Here is a 19,191-nt window from a genome sequence, read left to right on the forward strand (position 1 = left end):
GTTTCACCGTGTTGGCCAAGCTGGTCTCGAACTCCTGACCTCAGGTGATCCACCCACCTCAGCCTCCCAAAGTGTTGGGATTACAGGCGTGAGTCATTGTGCCCAACCCAGATCTGTGTCCATACTTGTACTGATTACTTGATAGTTGTAGCTTTATGGTAAGTTTGAAGTCAGATAGTGTTGGTACTCCAACTTAGCATTTTTCAAAATAGTTTTTTAAACTCTTTGAAACGAGATCCCTTGAATTGCCACATCAATTTTGGGTTTAGTTTGTGAATTCCTACAAAAAATCCTTCTGGGGCTTTGATAGAGATTACGTTGAATTTATCAATTTGGTAAGAACTGCTATCTTGAGTATTAAGTCTTCTAGTCGTTTAATGTCTCTGTTTATTTAGATCTTTAATTTATTTCAGTGCTGTTCTGCATACTCAGTGAGCAAATCCTGTACTTCTTTGTTAAATTTATTCCCAAGTATTTTATTATTTTTTGATGTTATTATATACAGACTTGTTTTCTTAGTTTTATTTTTGGATTGTTTCTTACTAGTATATAGAAATAAAATAATTTTTGTATATTTCTCTGTATCCCATATACTTATTAAACTTATTTGTGTAGTTTTTAGTGGATTCCTTGGCATTTTCTACATACTGTATCATGTTATCTGTGAATAGACAGTTTTACATCTTCCTTTCTAATCCAGATTCTGTTGGTTTCAACATTGCATTGGCTAGAATACCCAGTAGAGTATTAAACAGAAGTGACAAGAACAGACGTTGAATTATTTCTGACCTTAGGGGGGATTTTTAGCCTTTTACAATTAAATATGATGTTGGCTGAGGATTTGGGGTAGATAAATCCTTTATCAAGTTGGAGAAGTTCCCTTCTATTTTCTGTGTCTAATGAGATGATAACATGGTTTGTGTCCTTTATTCGTGTGGTGTATTACATAAATTAATTATTGGATATTAAGCCAACCTTGCATTCCTGTGGTAAATCTCTTTTGGTCATGGTGTATGGTGGTTTTTTTAATGTTGGATTTTGTTCATTAATATTCTAAGGGTTTTCTGTTATTTTTATCATTGGTCTGTAGTTTTCTTTTCTTGTGATGTCATTTTGTAACTTTGTAATTAGGCAAATGTTGGCCTTAGAGAATGAGGTCCTTCTTCCTCTATATTCTGAAAGAATCTGTAAAGGACTTATTTCTGTCTTCTTTGAGTATTTGATAGAATTCAACAGTGAAAGTCTTCTGGTCCTGGGGTTTTCTTTGTGGGATGATTTTAAATTTCAAATTCACCTTCCTTACTTGCTGTGAATCTGTTCAGATTTTCTGTTTTCTTATGTCAGTTTTGGTAATTTGTCTCTTTCTAGGAATTTATCCAGGTTATCTAAGTCTTCTAGTATGTTATTGTTCATAATATTCCCTCCTTTTAATTTCTTTGGGGTTGGCAGTGATGTCCTGTTTCATTTGTAATTTTGATAATTTGTGTCTTCTCTTTTTTTCTTGATCATTAACTAAGGTTTGGGTCGGGCCTGGTGGCTCATGCCTGTAATCCCAGCACTTTGGGAGGCTGAGGCGACAGGATTACTTGAGACCAGAAGTTCAAGACCAGCCTGGGCAACATAGGGAGACCCCATCTCTACAAATTAAAAAAAACCAAACAAACAAAAAACAAAAAACTAGCCAGTGTGGTAGTATGCGTCTGTGGTTCCAGCTACTCAGAAGTCTGAGGCTGGAGGATCACCTGAGCCCAAGAGGTCAAGGCTACAGTAAGCTGGGATCGTGCTGTTGCACTCCAGCCTAGGTAACAGAGTGAGACCCTGTCTCTAAAAATAAATAAATAAGATTTGTTAGTTTTCTTGATTGTTTTGAAAAACCCTACTTCTGGCAAAGTGTATATAGGCTGCTGCAGGAACATGTGCACAGCTGCTTACCATGTGCCTTTCTTGTTAAAATGTAGCATACCATTTTAATTCTTCTGAATTTTTCTTTTTGCTATTGTGTGTGTGTGTGTGTGTGTGTGTGTGTGTGTATAGTGGTTGCTGTAGGGTTTATAAAATGCACCTAACTTACTACAAATGATTTCGGATTATTAATACTAACTTCTATTAAAATGAAGAAATTTCACTGCAGCATAGCTTCATTTCATTGTCCCTCTGTTGCACTATTTTTATCTTTCATATATATGAATATATAAAATATATGAAAAAAGAGAAAATAAGATGCATCTATGTATGTTATAAACCCAATAACCTATAGTTTTATTATGGTTTTATATGATATTATTTAATGAAATTAAGAGAAATCTTTATACTAACCAACATTTATCATATCCAGTGCTTTTTATTTCTTTTTGTGGATTTGAGCTCCCATCTTAGTTCAGTCTCATTAGAAGTCGTTTACCATAAGCTGTTAGTGCCTGAAGACAGTGAGGGTTTAACATTTACCATTTTAACTAGACAGCAAAACTACATCACACATAAATTATGTCCAAAAGCAGTTGTTTTATAAATTTATATAATTTAAACTTAAGTTTATAATATAGTTATAGCTAACTTTAGAACTGTTTTAAGGCAGCAAACCTTAATCTTACTGATCATGTGTTTTGGATATAAATTGCATCAAATTGTGGTCAGGCGCAGTGGGTCGCACCTGTAATCCCAGCACTTTGGTAGCACAAGGCAGGTGGATCACCTGAGGTCAGGAGTTTGAGACCAGCCTGGCCAACGAGGTGAAACCCCGTCTCTACTAAAAATACAAAAATTTGCTGGACATGTTGGTGTATGCCTATAATCCGAGCTACTTGGGACGCTGAAGGAGGAGAATCGCTTGAACCCGGAAGGCAGAGGTTGCAGTGAGCCTAGATTGCCCCATTTCACTCCAGCGTGGGCCCCAAAAGCGAGACTCCATCTCAGAAACAAACAAACAAACAAAAATTGCATCAAATTTCGTTGTTCCTTTTCGTAAATTCAAGAAGTCATCTTAATTATTGCCTGGGTGTAACATGACATCATTAAAGACTGTCTTTTAGCAACAGCAGCCTTATTACTCAAATTGTGGTTAAAAACCAGTTTTGCTGATTGATGATAATATTGTAATAATATGAGTTGTTGCATAGCTTGGCTAACTAACTGGATAGTCAGATTAACTCTTTTTTTCTAGATGTGTAGCTCGGCTAGATTTAGCTTTTTTTGAGGTAAAAAGCTAAATTTGTGAGTAATTCTGCTATTAACATGAGTGTACAGATGTCTTTTTGGGAACCTGTTTTTAATCCTTTTGATTCTATACCCACAAGTAATTGACTGGATCATATCATTATTCATTTTTAAATTTTTTGAGGAACTGCTATCCCTTTTCCTTTTTTTTTTTTTTTTTTGAGACGGAGTCTTTGCTCTGTCGCCCAGGCTGGAGTGCAGTGGCACGAACTCGGCTCACTACAAGCTCCGCCTCCCGGGTATATGCCATTCTCCTGCCTCAGCCTCCCGAGTAGCTGGGACTACAGGCGCCCGCCACCTCGCCCGGCTAGTTTTTTGTATTTTTTTTTTAGTAGAGACGGGGTTTCACCGTGTTAGCCAGGATGGTCTCGATCTCCTGACCTCGTGATCCGCCCGTCTCGGCCTCCCAAAGTGCTGGGATTACAGGCTTGAGCCACCGCGCCCGGCCTACTATCCCTTTTCTATAGTGGTTGCACTATTTTACGTTCTCAGTAGTGCACAGGGTTCTAATTTTTTCATGTTCTTGCTAACACTTGCTATTTGTGTTGTTTCCTTTCTAATAGTAGTCTTTTTTTTTTTTTTTTTTAAAGAGACTGTAACTTCGAACTCCTGGACTCAAGCTATCCTCCCACCTTAGCCTCCCAAGTAGCTAGGACTATAGGCATGCGTCACCACACCCAGCTAATTAAAAGCATTTTTTCTTTGTAGAGACAGGGTCTTGCCATATTTCCCGGGCTGATCTTAAACTCCTGGTCTCACATGATCATCCCATCTCAGCTTCCCAAAGCGCTGGGATTACAGATGTGAACCATCCCACGCAGGTAATTTTTTAATTGGAGTATTTATGTTTTTTGTTGTTGAGTTGTAGGCATTCTTTATATATTCTGGATATTAACCCCTTGTCAGATATATGATTTCCATATACAGGCATACCTTGAAGATATTTTGGGTTCAGTTTCAAACTACGACAATAAAAAGAATATTACAATAGTGAGTCACATGAATTTTTGGGTTTCCCAGTGTGTATAAAAGTTATGTTTATACTATGCTGTGATCTATTAAGCGCAAAATAGCATTATGTCTAAAAAAATTGATTGCCTTAATTAAGAAATAATTTGGCCAGGCACGGTGACTCATGCCTGTAATCCCAGCACTTTGGGAGGCTAAGGCGGGTGGATCATGAGGTCAGGAGATCGAGACCATCCTGGCTAACACGGTGAAACCCCATCTCTACTAAAAATACGAAAACGAAAAATTAGCCAGGTGTGGTGGCAGGCGCCTGTAGTCCTAGCTACTTGGGAGGCTGAGGTGGGAGAATGGCAAGAACCCGGGAAGCAGAGGTTGCAGTGAGCTGATATTGTGCCACCGCACTCTAGCCTGGACAACAGAGCGAGGCTCCATCTCAAAAATAAATAAATAAAAATAAAAATAAAAAAGTAATAATTTCTGGCCAGGGGTGATGACACATACCTCTAATCCCAGCACTTTCAGAGGCCAAGGTGGGAAGATCGCTTGAGCCTAAGAGTTCAAGAGCAGCATGGGAAACAATACAGTGAGACCTTATCTCAAAAAAAGAAATGCTGGGGGTGGTGGTGCGTGCCTGTAGTCTCACCTACTCGAGGAGGCTGAGATGGGAGGATAGCTTGAGCCCAGGAGTCTGAGGACTGCATGTCAGCCTGGGTGACAGAGAGAGACTCTGTCTCAAAATAAATAAATAAATAATCTATTTATTCCTAAAAATTGCTTACCATTATTAGCCTTCACTGAGTTGTAATCCTTTTTTTTTTTTTTTTTTTTTTAAGACGGAGTCTCTCTCTGTCGCCCAGGCTGGAGTGCAGTGGCGCGATCTCGGCTCTCTGTAACTTCTGTCCACCGGTTTAAGGGATCCTCCTGCCTCAGCCTTCCGACTAACTGGGATTACAGGCATGTGCCACCATTCCCAGCTAATTTTTGTATTTTTAGTAGAGATGGGTTTTCACCATGTTGGCCAGGCTGGTCTTGAACTCCTGACCTCAAGTGATCTGCTGGCCTCAGCCTCCCAAAGTGCTGGGATTACAGGCGTGAGCCACTCCTCCCAGCCGTGAGTTGTAATTTTTTTACTGGTGGAGGGGCTTGCCTTGATGCCAGTGGCTGCTGACTGATCACAGTGGTGGTTGCTGAAGACCAGAGTGGCTGTGGCAATTTCTTAAAATAAGACATCAGGCCGGGTGCGGTGGCCAGCGCCTATAATCCCAGCACTTTGGGAGGCTGAGGCAGGCAGATCATGAGGTCAAGAGATCGAGACCATTCTGGCCAGTATGGTGAAACCCTGTCTCTACTAAAAATTAAAAAAAAATTAGCTGGGCGTGGTGGCGGGCGCCTGTAGTCCCAGCTACATGGGAGGCTGAGGCAGGAGAATCGCTTGAACCCGGGAGGTGGAGGTTGTAGTGAGCTAAGATCGCACCACTGCACTCCAGCCTGGCAACAGAGCGAGACTCCATCTCAAAAAATAAATAAGTAAATAAATAAAAAATAATAAAAAATACATTAATGAAGTTTCCACAGGATTGACTCTTCCTTTAATGAAAAATTGCTCTGTAGTGTGCAATGCTGTTTGCTAACATTTTACCGACAGTAGACTTCTTTCAGAATTGGAGTCAGTCCTGTCAAACTCTGGTGCTGCTTTATCAGCTAAGTTTATGTACTATTCTAAATTCCTGTAGTCATTTCAACATTGTTCACAGCATCTTCACTGGGAGTAGATTCTATCGGAAGAAACCACTTTCTTTGCTCATCTGTGAGAAGCAACTCCTCATCTTTTCAAGTTTGATCTTGAGATTGCAACAATTCAGTCCCATCTTCAGGCTCCACTTCTAATTCTCTTGCTGTTCCTACCACCTCTGCAATGACTTCCTCCACTGAAGTCCTGAACCTCACAAAGTCATTCATGAGGTTTGGAAAACACTTCTTCCAAATTCCTGTTAATATTGATATTTTGACCTCCTCCCTTGAATCACAAATGTTCTTAGTTGCATCTAGAATGGTGAATCCTTTCCAGGAGGTTATCAATTTACTTTGCCTAGATCCATCAAAGGAGACACTATTTATGGCAGCTGTAGCCTTTAAAAATGTATTTCTTTTTTTTTTTTTTTTTTTTTTTTGAGACGGAGTCTTGCTCTGTCGCCCGGGCTGGAGTGCAGTGGCCGGATCTCAGCTCACTGCAAGCTCCGCCTCCCGGGTTTACGCCATTCTCCTGCCTCAGCCTCCCGAGTAGCTGGGACTACAGGCACCCGCCACTTCGCCCGGCTAGTTTTTTGTGTTTTTTTTAGTAGAGACGGGGTTTCACCGTGTTAGCCAGGATGGTCTCGATCTCCTGACCTCGGGAATATTTTTTTTTCTGAGAAATAGATCTGAACAATGAGTTTTAAATATTCAGTAAACCATGCTATAAACAGGTGTACTATCATCACGACTCTTGTTGTTCCATTCATAGAGCACAGGCAGAGGAGATTTAGCATAATTCTTAAGGGCCTTGGGATTTTTGAAATGGTCGGTGAGCTTTGGCTTCCACTTAAAATTACCAGCTGTATTATCCCCTAACAAGAGAGTTAGCCTGTCTTCTGAAGCTTTGAAGCCAGGCATTGACTTCTCTCTCACTTGAGTCCTAAATGGTATCTTTTTCCAGTGGGAGATTGTTTCTTCTCCATTGAAAATGTGTTCATCAGTGATCTTAGCTAGGTCTTCTGGAGAACTTGGCACAGCTTCTATATCAGAACTTGCTGCTTCACTTCGCAGTTTTATGCTGTAGAGATGGCTTCTTTCATTAAACCTCATGAATCAACCTCTGCTAGCTTCAGACTTCTTCTGCAACTTCTTCACCTCTCTCAGGCTTCATAGAATTGCAGAGAGTTAGGGCCTTGCTGTGGATTAGGCTCTGGTTTAATGGATTGTTCTGGCTGCTTTGATCTTCTATCCAGGCCACTACAACTTTCTCCATATCAGCAATAAGGCTGTTTGTTTTCTTATCATTAATGTGTTCACTGAAACAACACTTTTAATTTCCTTAAATAACTTTTCCTTTGCATTCACAACTTGGCTAACTGGTGCAAGAGATCTAACCTTCAGTCTGTCTCGGCTTTTGACATGCCTTCCTCACCAAGCCAAATCATTTCTAACTTTTGACTTAAAGTGAGAGACGTGGGATTCTTTCTTTCACTTTCACTTTCCTTTAGCAAGGAAGGTTGTTAAGGTTGTTAAATGGCCTTATTTCAATATTGTTGTGTCTCAGGGAATAAGGAGGCCCGAGGAGAGGAAGAGGGACTAGGGCATGGCCAGTAAGTGCAGCAGTTAGAACACACACATTTATTAAGTCCACTATCTTATATGTGTGTGGTTCATGGTACCACAGAACAATTACTGTAAAAACATGAAAGATCACTGATCACAGAGCAGCATAGCAAATATAATAATGAAAAAGTTTGATGTATCACGAGAGCTACCAAAGTGTGACAGAGAGAGGAAGTGAGCACATGCTATCGGACAAATGATACCAACAGACTTGCTTGATGGAAGATTGCCGCAAACCTTTGATTTTTTTTTCTCCACAAAACGAAAAACACGCCTGTAATCTCAGCACTTTGGGAGGCCGAGGTGGGCGGATCACCTGAGGTCAGGAGTTTGAGACCAGCCTGGCCAACATGGTGAAACCCAGTCTCTACTAAAAATACAAAAATTAGTTGGGCATGGTGGTGGACACCCATAAGCCCAACTACTCGGGAGGCTGAAGCAGGAGAATCTCTTGAACCTGGGAGGCAGAGGTGGCAGTGAGCTGAGATCGTGCCATTGCACTCCAGCCTGGGCAACAAGAGCGAAACGCTGTCTCAAAACAAAACAACAACACAAATGCAACATCTACAAGACACAGTAAAGCAAAGTATAATAAAACGAGATATGCCTGTATTTTCTCTCATTCTATGGGTTGCCTTTTCTCTCTTTTGTGACCTCTGATGCTGTCCAATTCATTTCTTTCTTTTATTGTCATATCAAAAAAAGTCATTGCAAGATCCAACGTCATCAAGCTTTCCCCCTATGTTTTCTCTAAATGTTTTATGATTTTAATTCTTGGGATTTTTTTTTTTTAATCTGTGAAATTTTTATTGGCCTCCTGCTCCCCTCCCCAAAGGGTACCCTGCTTCTGCTGGCTCAGTTCCTCAGAACTTTGGTGTCATTGGTCTCAAACACCACTTTGCCGTCCACTATCCTGCAGGTGGTGGTCTTTTGGATGGTTTGCATGGAGTTGCTGCTGTCTAGGGCCTCACCATTGAGATTGAGGACCTCAAGATCCCCATCTTCCAGCAGGCGGCGGTAGGTGGTGATCTCAGCCTCCAGATTGACCTGGATGTTCCAGGCCTCATACTCCTGGGCCTGGCACTGTCCCTCTGCCCAGGTCTGTGCCAGCTCCGACTCCGGGTACAGTAGGACCCTGTTGAGCTGCTCCATCTGCATGGTGTAGCAGGCTTCTACCTCCCTCAGGCTGTTCTCCAAGCTGGTCTTCAGATTTCTCATCAAGTCCAGGCCAATCTCCAAGGACTGGACTGGACATCTCAGCTCCATGAGTGTCAGCTCAGCAGCTCTGATCTCGGTGGACTGCATGGTGACCACTGTGGTGCTCTCCTCAGTCTGCTGAGACCAGTACTTATCCAGCTTCTCTAGGTTCTTCTGAGCCAGCTTGTCATATTGGGCCCAGATATCTGCCATGATCTTGCCAAGGTCCTGATATTTGGACATCTGCCTCCACAGTCAGCCCAAAGCTAGCAATCTGGGCTTGTAGGCCTTTACTCCCTCTTCATGGTTCTTCTTCATGAAGAGCAGCTTCTCCTTGAGAGTCTCGATCTTTGTCTCCAGCTGCAGCCCAGTGACATTGATGTCATCAGTGACCTTGCAGAGCCCATGGATGTTGCTCCCCACAGACTGACGCATGGCCAGCTCTGTCTCATACTTGATTCTAAAGTCAGCAGCAGCAAGATGGGCATTGTCAGTGTGCAGAACAAGGAAGGTATTGTCCACAGAATTTGCAAAGATCTGAGCCGTCAGCTTCTCGATGGTCTTGAAGCAATGGCCCAGTGTCTGACCTGGGGTCCCTTCTTCTCCAGGTTCTCCCGGTTTTTGCTCTCCAGCCTCTGATTCTTAGTCTCCAGGCTCCTCACTCTGTCCAGGTAGGAGGCCAGGTGGTCGTTCAGGCTTCGCATGGTCTCCTCATTCTAGATGCCTCCTATTCCCACCAGACCGCTGGCCATTCCAGTGGCCAGGGCCCTGGACCCCAAGTCACCCTGGAAACTGGTGGAGTAGGACACAGAGATCTGAAAGCCCAAACCCCTTACATCTGCATAGATGCTGGCTGGGCTGCTGCTCGACCGGGTACTGTAGCTGGGCGGCTGGATGGATCCCAGGGACCAGTAGTTGGCAGAGAATGTAGTGGAACAAGTGGTGAAACTCATGCTGTCTGGGGAGGAAAATGAGAGAACAGGACTCAGGTTCTGCCTGTGATTTTAGTTTTTATGTTTAGGTCTTTAATCCATTTTGAGTTACTTTTTGTATATGGTATAAGGTAAGGGTCCAATTTTATTATTTTGTGGACCCAGTTTTCCCAGTATTATTTGTTGAAAAGAGTATTCTTTTTTCCTATTGAATGGTCTTAGTACCTTTGTCAAAGATCATTTGATCACATATGTGAAGGTTCATGTTTGGGTTCTCTCTTATATTGCATTGGTGTCTATGTTTCTATGCTGTTACCATACATTTGGTTACTTTAACTTTGTAATGAGATTTAAATTCAGGAAGTGTGAGATCATGCAAACTTGTTCATCTTTATCAAGATTATTTTGGCTTTTTGAGGTCCTTTGAGATTCCATATACATTTTAGGATGGATTTTTCTATTTTTATAAAAAATGTGTTTGGGCCTATTGAGTTTTTTGAGGCACTTTTATCAAATCAGTGCATGCAACTGTTTCTAGACTTTCTTCTGTTTCATTGATCTGTGTGTCTTATGAGAATAACATCGGTTTTATTAATAGCTTTATAGAATGTCTCAACATTAGGTATCGTAAGTCTTCCAGCTTTGCTCTTTTCCAAAATTGTTATATCTATTCTTTGTCCTCTGCATTTCCATATTCGTTATAGCATCATTTTATTTTCCACCAAACAAAAGATGCTGGGCCAGGGTGGTGGCTCACACCTGTTATCCCAGCACTTCAGCAGGCTAAGATGGAAGGATTGCAGGAGGCCAGAAATTTGAGACCAGCCTGGGCAGCATAGCAAGACCTAGTCTCTAAAAAAAAAAAAATTAGAGAAAAAAAATTAGGTATGGTGGCTCACACCTATAATCGCAGCACTTTGGGAGGCTGAGGCAGGCAAATCACTTGAGGTCAAGAGTTTGAGACCAGCTTGGCCAACATGGCGAAACCCTATCTCTACAAAAAATACAAACATTAGGTGTATGTGGTGGCATGTGCCTGTAATCCCAGCTACTCGGGGGGCTGAGGCAGGAGAATCACTTGAACCTGGGAGGTGGAGGCCTCATTGAGCTGAGATCATGCCACTGCACTCCTGCCTGGGCAACAGAGAGAGATTGTGTCTCAAAAAAGAAAAAAAAAAGCCGGGCGCGGTGGCTCACGCCTGTAATCCCAGCACTTTGGGAGGCCGAGGCGGGCGGATCACAAGGTCAGGAGATCGAGACCATGGTGAAACCCCATCTCTACTAAAAATACAAAAAATTAGCCGGGCGCAGTGGCGGGCGCCTGTAGTCCCAGCTACTCGGGAGGCTGAGGCAGGAGAATGGCGTGAACCCGGGAGGCGGAGCTTGCAGTGAGCTGAGATTGCGCCACTGCACTCCAGCCTGGGCGACAGAGCGAGACTCCGTCTCAAAAAAAAAAAAAAAAAAAAAAAGAAAAAAAAAAACAGAAAAATTAGCTGAGTGTGATGGTGCATGCCTATAGTCCCAACTACTTGGGAGACTGAGGCAGGAGGATCACCTGGGCCCAGGAATTTGAGGTTGCAATGAGCTATGATTGCTCCACTGTACTCCAGCCTGGGTAACAAAGTGAAACCCTGTCTCTATAAAAAAGAAAGAAGGAAAAGTATGCTGGTATTTTGATTGGGATTGCATTGAATCTGTAGATAATTTAGGGGGAAATGACATCTTAGCAATTTTAAGTGTTTTGATCCATGAAAATGGTATGCCCCTTCCTTGATTTAAGCCTTTACTTTCTTTCAGGAATATTTTGTAGTGTAGAGGCTTTGCTTACCCTTTGTTAAATTTACTCCAAAATGCTATGTTTTGGGTGGTGTTACGAATTTTTTTTTTTGAGACAGAGTCTCACTCTGTCGGCCAGGCTGGAGTGCAGTGGCACAATGTCAGCTTGCTGCAACCTCCGCCTCCTAGGCTCAAGCAATTCTCCTGCCTCAGCCTCCCGACTAGCTGGGATTACAGGCACATGCCACCACACCCACCTGATTTTTGTATTTTTAGCAGAGATGGGGTTTCGCCATGTTGGCCAGGCTGGTCTTGAACTCCTGACCTCAGGTAATCCGCCCACCTCGGCCTCCCAAAGTGCTGGGATTATAGGCATGAGCCACCATGCCTGGCCTGAATTCCTTTTTATATTTCCAAATTGTTTGCTGCTAGTCAAATTCAGTTGATTTTTTTTTTTTTTTTTTTTTTTTTTTTTTTGAGACCCGTTTTTACTTTGTCACCCAGGCTGGAGTGCAGTGGCGTCATCTTGGCTCATTGCAACCTCCGCCTCCTGGATTCAAGCAATTCTTCTGTCTCAGCCTCTCAAGTAGCTGGGATTATAGGCACCTGCCACTATGCCCAGCTAATTTTTGTATTTTTGGTAGAGATGGGGTTTCACCATGTTGACCAGGCTGGTCTCAAACTCCTGACCTCGAGAGATTCACCTGCCTCAGCCTCCCAAAGTGCTGGGATTACAGGTGTAAGCCACTGTGCCCAGCCCAATTCAAATTTTTGTAGGTTGACTTCGCATCTTGCTGCACTCCTGTAGTCACCTATTAAATCTAATAGTTGTTTTGTAGATTTGTAGATTCCGCAGGATTTTCTTTGTAAATAATTATGTTGTCTGTGAGTTAAGACAGGTTTACTTCCTTTTTTGATCTTTATGCCTTTTATTTTTCTTGCCTTATCACACTAGCTATGTCATTCTCAGTGTCAAAACAAATGGTCAGAGAAATAATCCTTTCCTTGTTCCCAATCTTTGTGTGAAGCAATATTTTAATATTTTATGTTAGCTCTAAATTTTGTATAGATTCCAAAATCAAAATTTAGTTCATTACTACAGGTAGAAACAATATGGGTCTCTTGCCAGAGAATGGATGCCAAATATTTTGTCTAGAACTGTACTGTCCTATTGGACATTAGCTGCATGGGACTGTTTAACATTTCAATTAATTAAAGTTAAATAAAAGTATAAATTCAGTTCCTGAAATATCTTGCTAGATACATATTAAGTGTTTAATGACCACATATAACTATTATCTGCTGTGATGGATACAAATATAGAATATATCCAACATTGTAGGAAATTCCATTTGTCAGCATTGGTCTAGAATTTAAGACAAATTTGGAGAAGTTGGTTTAATGTGAAGGGATAGTTGTAGTCTTCCTTGAAAATTGGAGACCGCGCAGAGAAGGGGTGTCTTATGTTTTTGCTGACTTACCCAGAAAAGTATTTTGAAACAAAAAGAAACCAATCTGAAAGAGAGGCTTGCTTCAGTAGAACTAATTTCTCATTGTTATTCACATATTTCTATGAATATTTATACGCTTTTATATTCTTCTGAAGAAGAATTTAATGCATACAGGCTCTTCTCAATATTTAGACATTAAGGTATGGTTAATTACTCTGGCAGCATCTTTCAGACCCTGTTAATCAGATTAGCAGTACAACCTAAAGTAATATTAAAATAATTCAGAATTAAGAGTATACGAATTTGTCTTTCAGATTTTTAATTTATCTTTCTCTAATCTCTATTATATCAAATACTAGCTGGGAAGACACTTCAGATCTTTAATATTGAGATGAAGAGTAAAATGAAGGCTCATTCTATGGCAGAAGAAGTGATTTTCTGGAAATGGGTTTCTGTGAACACTGTTGCCTTGGTGACCGAGACTGCAGTCTACCACTGGAGCATGGAAGGTGACTCCCAGCCCATGAAGATGTTTGATAGACATACCAGTCTGGCGGGCTGCCAGGTGATTCACTACCGGACTGATGAGTACCAGAAGTGGCTGCTCCTCATAGGCATCTCGGCTCAGGTAAGCCTTGAACTGCCTTTAGGGGCTGGTCTGATGTAACTTCAAAGCCCAATATTAGAATGGAATGGTTAAGTCATTAGAAGTTGGTTATAGGGCCAGGTGCGGTGGCTTATGCCTGTAATCCCAGCACTTTGGGAGGCCGAGGCGGGCGGATCTCTTGAGGTCAGGGGTTCAAGGTTGCAGTGAGCTGAGATTGTGCCACTGCACTCGGGCCTGGGCAACAGAGCAAGACCCTGTCTCAAAAAAAAAAAAAAAAAAAAGAAGTTGGTTATAGGTATAAGGCAAAAGTAGGCCTGGAACTGAGAGAAATAGAGATTACAAAGAAATCTGAACTTGGATCAAATAATCTTAATTTACCTTTGGCCCGTTAACTACTACTGCATTCCATCAGGTTCCTGATGTTCATTGTATAAACTATTTCTAGCACGGTTTTGAGAGGTTGTTGAGGAATTTTGTAGAATAATTTGGAACGCAGATTTATAAGAAGTCCTTCAGGAAGATGAGAGAGGACTAGATATCCTGCCCACTGCATCACAGCCAGGGCAGGGAGGGACCGTGGCCCATGGGGTCAAGGGGCCCTGATGTGCACAGCTGCTGCAGGGAGGGAGGTCTTGGGAAAATGGGCGGTCAGCTGGTCTGTCCTTGGTGAGTGCACACACTGCCCGCACACACCGCAGCCTGTACACAGCACGGCCTTCCTGGCGTCTCTGGCCCTACTGGGTCTGCACTGTTGTATCAAAGTCCCAGCATCTAGATGGTTAACATAGAGCTGCTTCTGTGTAAATGCTGCTTATTTTAAACACTAAGAAGTGTTTAATTTGGCCGGGCGCGGTGGCTCAAGCCTGTAATCCCAGCACTTTGGGAGGCCGAGATGGGCGGATCACGAGGTCAGGAGATCGAGACCATCCTGGCTAACACGGTGAAACCCCGTCTCTACTAAAAAATACAAAAAAACTAGCCGGGCGAGATGGCGGGCGCCTGTAGTCCCAGCTACTCGGGAGGCTGAGGCAGGAGAATGGCGTAAACCCGGGAGGCGGAGCTTGCAGTGAGCTGAGATCCGGCCACTGCACTCCAGCCTGGGCGACAGAGCAAGACTCCGTCTCAAAAAAAAAAAAAAAAAAAGAAGTGTTTAATTTTATGGGGGAAAAAAGTAGTCCTTAGACTGTATTTCAAGGACTTACTGGAATGTTACTAACTCATATTCTTTTATAATGAAAGCAGTGTCTTTCTGTCCTCCCTTTTTTCATTCCTGGTGGCTAATTCAGTCACCAGATACTTGAGGACTATAGGATGTTTGCACTTGGGACACAGATCTTAATCATTCAATCCTGATGACCAGGGGATGATCTGTCTACAGCCTAGTGGGGAAGGTGTATCTGCACAATTCTAGTAATTAAGGAACTGTCACATCTTCGAAGAGAATACCATGGGAGCCATGAGAGAGCAGCTTAAGTCAAGAGAGCCCACAACACAGGGGATCTAAGCTGCATTTTGCTAGCTATTAAAGCGCACTTGGGAAGGAAACAGTGTATGCAAAGGCATGGAATGGAGGGGAATGGCTCTTTCTGGGAGTCCAGGGTCGTCCACCATGGATGATACCTATAGGTAAGCATATTAGGTAGCTGGAGGGGCAAGACTTAGAGAGATGAGTGGAGGGCCAGACTGCAGGCAATGGGAATTATGTAGCAGGTTTTGAGTGAAAGTGATGTAATTAATTTTCCTTCTTAGCAGCATAGTGGAATGGAAAAACTGCTATCTTTGATGTTGGAGATGGACAGCCATGAAGACTGGAGGCCAGGAGACTAGTTGAAAGGCAGATACAGGAACAAAACCATGTAGTCTGTTCTAGAGCAGAGACATGTGTGAGAAAGGTTAAGAATACGCAAAGAGGAAAGGAGTACTTTTTTCCACTTGAGGATCTCTTCCATTTCTGCAACTCCCAGAAGAAATGAGGCATGTGTGACCAGATGAAGGCAGCGGCATTGCAGATATACAGGGGAAACAAGACCTAAGACTTTGGCTTAGTCACCCTGATAAAGGGCATCTACAACAAATACAACTAACATCTTACTTCGTGTTGAAAAACTGAAAGCTTTCCCCCAAGGATCAGGAACAAGGATGTCTTCTCTTGCTACTTCTGTTCAACTTTGGACTAGAGATTCTAGCTAGGGCAATTAGGTGAGAAAAACATAAAAGGCATCTAGATTTAAATGGAAGAATTAAAGCTATCTCTATTTGTGGATGATATAAACTTGTATATGGAATTCCTAAGGAATCTAGTGAAAAACTATTAGAACTAATAAACATTGAGCAGGGTTACAGAATACAGTATCAGTATGCAAACATCAGTTGTGTTCCTAGACATTTGCAATGAACAATCAAAAAATGAAATCAGGAAAGCAATCTCATTCATAATAACATCAAAAAGAATAAAATACTTAGAGGTAAATTTAATTTAAAAAATGCATAAGTTACATTCTGAAAACTACAAAACATGGTTGGAAGTAATTAAAGAAGATCTAAATCAAAAAATGTCCCATGTTCATGGATTGGAAGATTTAATACTTTTAGAATGGAAGTACTCCTCAAATTGGTCTACATATTCAACATAATCTCTATTGTAATACCAGCTAACTTCTTTGTAGAAATTGACAAGATGATCCTAAAATTTATGTGGAATTGCAAGGAACCCAGAATAGCCCAAACAACCCTAAAACAAATAAACAAAAAATTGGAGTACTTATACTTCCCAATTTTGAAACTTACCACAAACCTACAGTGATCAAGAATGTGATACTGGCTGGCCTCAGTGACTCATGCGTGTAATCCCAGCACTTTGGGAGGCTGAGGAAGGTGGATATCTTGAGCCCAGGAGTTTGAGACCAGCCTAGGCAACATGGTAAAACCCATTTTTTACAAAAAATGCAAAAACTAGCCAAGCATCATGACATGAACCTGTAGTTCCAGCTACTCTGGAGGCTGAGGTGGGAGAATTGCTTGAGCCTGGGAGGTGGAGGTTGCAGTGAACTGAGATTGCACCACTACACTCCAGCCTGGGTGACAGAGTGAGACCTTGTCTCAAAAAAAATAAAGTTTTAAAAAAATAAAATGTGGTACTAACTTAAGAATAGAAGACAAACAAATTAGCTTGTTGTGGTGACATGCACCTGTAGTCCTGGCTACCTGGGAGGCTCAGGCAGGAGAATTTGCTTGAGCCCAGGAGTTCAAGGTTACAGTCAGCCATGATGATGTCTTTGCATTCCAGCCTGGGCCATAGAAACAAGACCCTGTCTCTAAAATTTAAAAAAAAAAAAGGAATAGATGAGTCCCAGAAAAGTGTTATCCTCAAAAGCCAGGTTTTCTTTTCCTTTCTTTCTTTCTTTTTTTTTTTTTCTGAGACAGAGTCTCACTCTGTCACCCAGGCTGGAGTGCAGTGGCACAAATTCGGCTCACTACAACCTCCACTTTCCAGGTTCAAGTGATTCTACTGCCTCAGCCTCCGGGTAGCTGGGACTACAGGCATGTGCCACCATGCCCAGCTAATTTGTGCATTTTTGGTAGAGACAGTGTTTTACCATGTTGGCCAGGCTGGTCTCGAACTCCTGACCTCAAGTGATCCGCCCACCTCAGTCTCCCAAAGTTCTGGGATTACAGGTGTAAGCTACTGCGCCCGGCCCATTTATTTTATTCACTTTTAATGATGATATGCTATGAAAAACCTGAGCATACCATCAGTCATTCTGAAGGGAAGATTGCTTTTGCATGGCATCTTGTGATTTTTTTTTTTTAACATTCAAAATCAGCTTTAATGTTTTGTGAACAGGGTATGAAAGTTAATTTTCTGATTAAAGGGAAGGGAAACCAAATAAAAATTATCAAAGCCTAGCCATAGCATCAACTTAGAAATAAATTTAAACTTACTCAAGGTTATTTCTTTTTTTTTTTTTTCTTTTTTTTTTATTTGAGATGGAGCCTTGCTCTGTTGCCCAGGCTGGAGTGCAATGTCTCGATGTCGGCTCACTGCAACCTCCACCTCCTGGGTTCAAGCGATTCCTCTGTCACAGCCTCCCGAGTAGCTGGGAATACAGACATACACCACCACGCCTGGCTAATTTTTTTTTGTATTTTTAGTAGAGACAGGGTTTCATCATGTTGGCCAGGCCGGTCTCAAACTACTCAAGATTATTTCTAATAAGTTATGAACATATTTCTCTGAATTAAAATAATATCAGTAGAGTGCAAATACATTTTTAAAAAATTCATTAATTTTAATTTTAATTTTTTTATTTTTTGAGACAGGGTCTCGCTCTGTCGCCCAGGTTGGAGTGCAGTGGCACAATCTCGGCTCACTGCAACCTCCACCTCCTGGGTTCAGGCAATCCTCCTGCCTCAGCTTCCCATGCAGCTGAGATTATAGGCATGCGCCACCACGCCGAGCTAATTTTTGTATTTTTAGTAGAGGTGGGGTTTCACCATGTTGGTCAAGCTGGTCTCAAACTCCTGACCTCAAGTGATCCGCCCGCTTTGGCCTCCCAAAGTGCTGGGATTATAGGTGTGATCACTTGAAACTTATTCCTCCAGTCTAATCAAAATGTTGTATCCCTTACGGTCAATTGATTTTTGACAAGGATGCCAAGACAGTTCAGTGAAGGAAAGAGTAGTTGTTCAATACAAGGTTTTTGGGCACTGGACATCTGTATGCAGAAGCATTAAATGGGATCTCTGTCTCATAATACTAAAAACTCAAAATCGATCAGACCTAAATGTAAGAACTGAACCTATAAAGCTCTTAGAAGGGCCAGGCACAGTGGCTCATGTCTGTAATCCCAGCACTTTGGGAGGCTGAGGCAGGCGGATCACCCTGAGGTCAGAATTTCAAGACCAGCCTGGCCAACATAGTGAAACTCCATCTCTACTAAAAAATACATCATGAATGAACCTTGGAAATATTAAACTAAGTGAAAGATGCCATTCACAAAAGACTACGTATTATATGATTCCATTTATTTGAAATGTTCAGGGTAGTCTGATCTATAGACACAAAAAATAGATAAGTAGTTGCCTATGACAGGAGGTGGAGTGTGGGAGATGGGAATGAGGATTGAATGCTAATAGGGTTTCTTTTAAAGGATGAAAGTGTTCTAAAACTACATTGTAGTGATGATTGCACAACCCTCTGAGTATATGAAGAGACACTGGATGGCATACTTTAAACCAGGGGTGTCCAATCTTTTGGCTTACCTGGACCACACTGGAAGAAGAATTGTCTTGGGCCACACATAAAATACACTAGCAATAGCTGATGAGCTAAAAACAAAAATAGCAAAAAAATTCATAATATATGTATATATTTTTTGAGACTGAGTTTCGCTCTTGTTGCCCAGGCTAGAGTGCAGTGGCGTGGTCTTGGCTCACCACACCCTCCGCCTCCGGGGTTCAAGTGATTCTACTGCCTCAGCCTTCCTGAGTAGCTGGGATTACAGGCATGCATCACCACAGCTGGCTAATTTTGTATTTTTAGTAGAGATGGGGTTTTTCCATGTTTGTCAGGCTGGTCTCGAATTCCTGACCTCAGATGATCTGCCTGCCTCGGCCTCCCAAAGTGCTGGGATTATAGGCATGAGCCACTGCGCCCGGCCAAAAATTCATAATGTTTTAAGAAAGTTCA

The 19,191-nt window shown here is 42.0% G+C and overlaps 1 protein-coding gene and 1 non-coding gene across 8 annotated transcripts in view; one reads left to right on the forward strand and one right to left on the reverse strand.

Annotated features, from left to right (window-relative positions):
- The window catches only part of CLTCL1 (clathrin heavy chain like 1), a 114,932-nt gene that overhangs the window by 25,036 nt on the left and 70,705 nt on the right, over window positions 1-19,191 (forward strand). For all 7 annotated transcript variants that reach the window (XM_007975058.3, XM_007975057.3, XM_007975055.3 and 4 more), the window contains one exon: window positions 13,255-13,523. In XM_007975058.3, the coding sequence (XP_007973249.3) occupies window positions 13,255-13,523 (269 nt within the window). The remainder of the gene's footprint in view (window positions 1-13,254; window positions 13,524-19,191) is intronic.
- LOC119622573 (small nucleolar RNA SNORA15) lies at window positions 17,204-17,335 on the reverse strand. The gene has a single exon (XR_005239169.2). It is a non-coding gene; the product is annotated as a small nucleolar RNA SNORA15 (small nucleolar RNA).

Source organism: Chlorocebus sabaeus, chromosome 19 (genome assembly GCF_047675955.1).
Source record: "Chlorocebus sabaeus isolate Y175 chromosome 19, mChlSab1.0.hap1, whole genome shotgun sequence".
NCBI classification, from domain to species: Eukaryota; Metazoa; Chordata; class Mammalia; order Primates; family Cercopithecidae; genus Chlorocebus; species Chlorocebus sabaeus.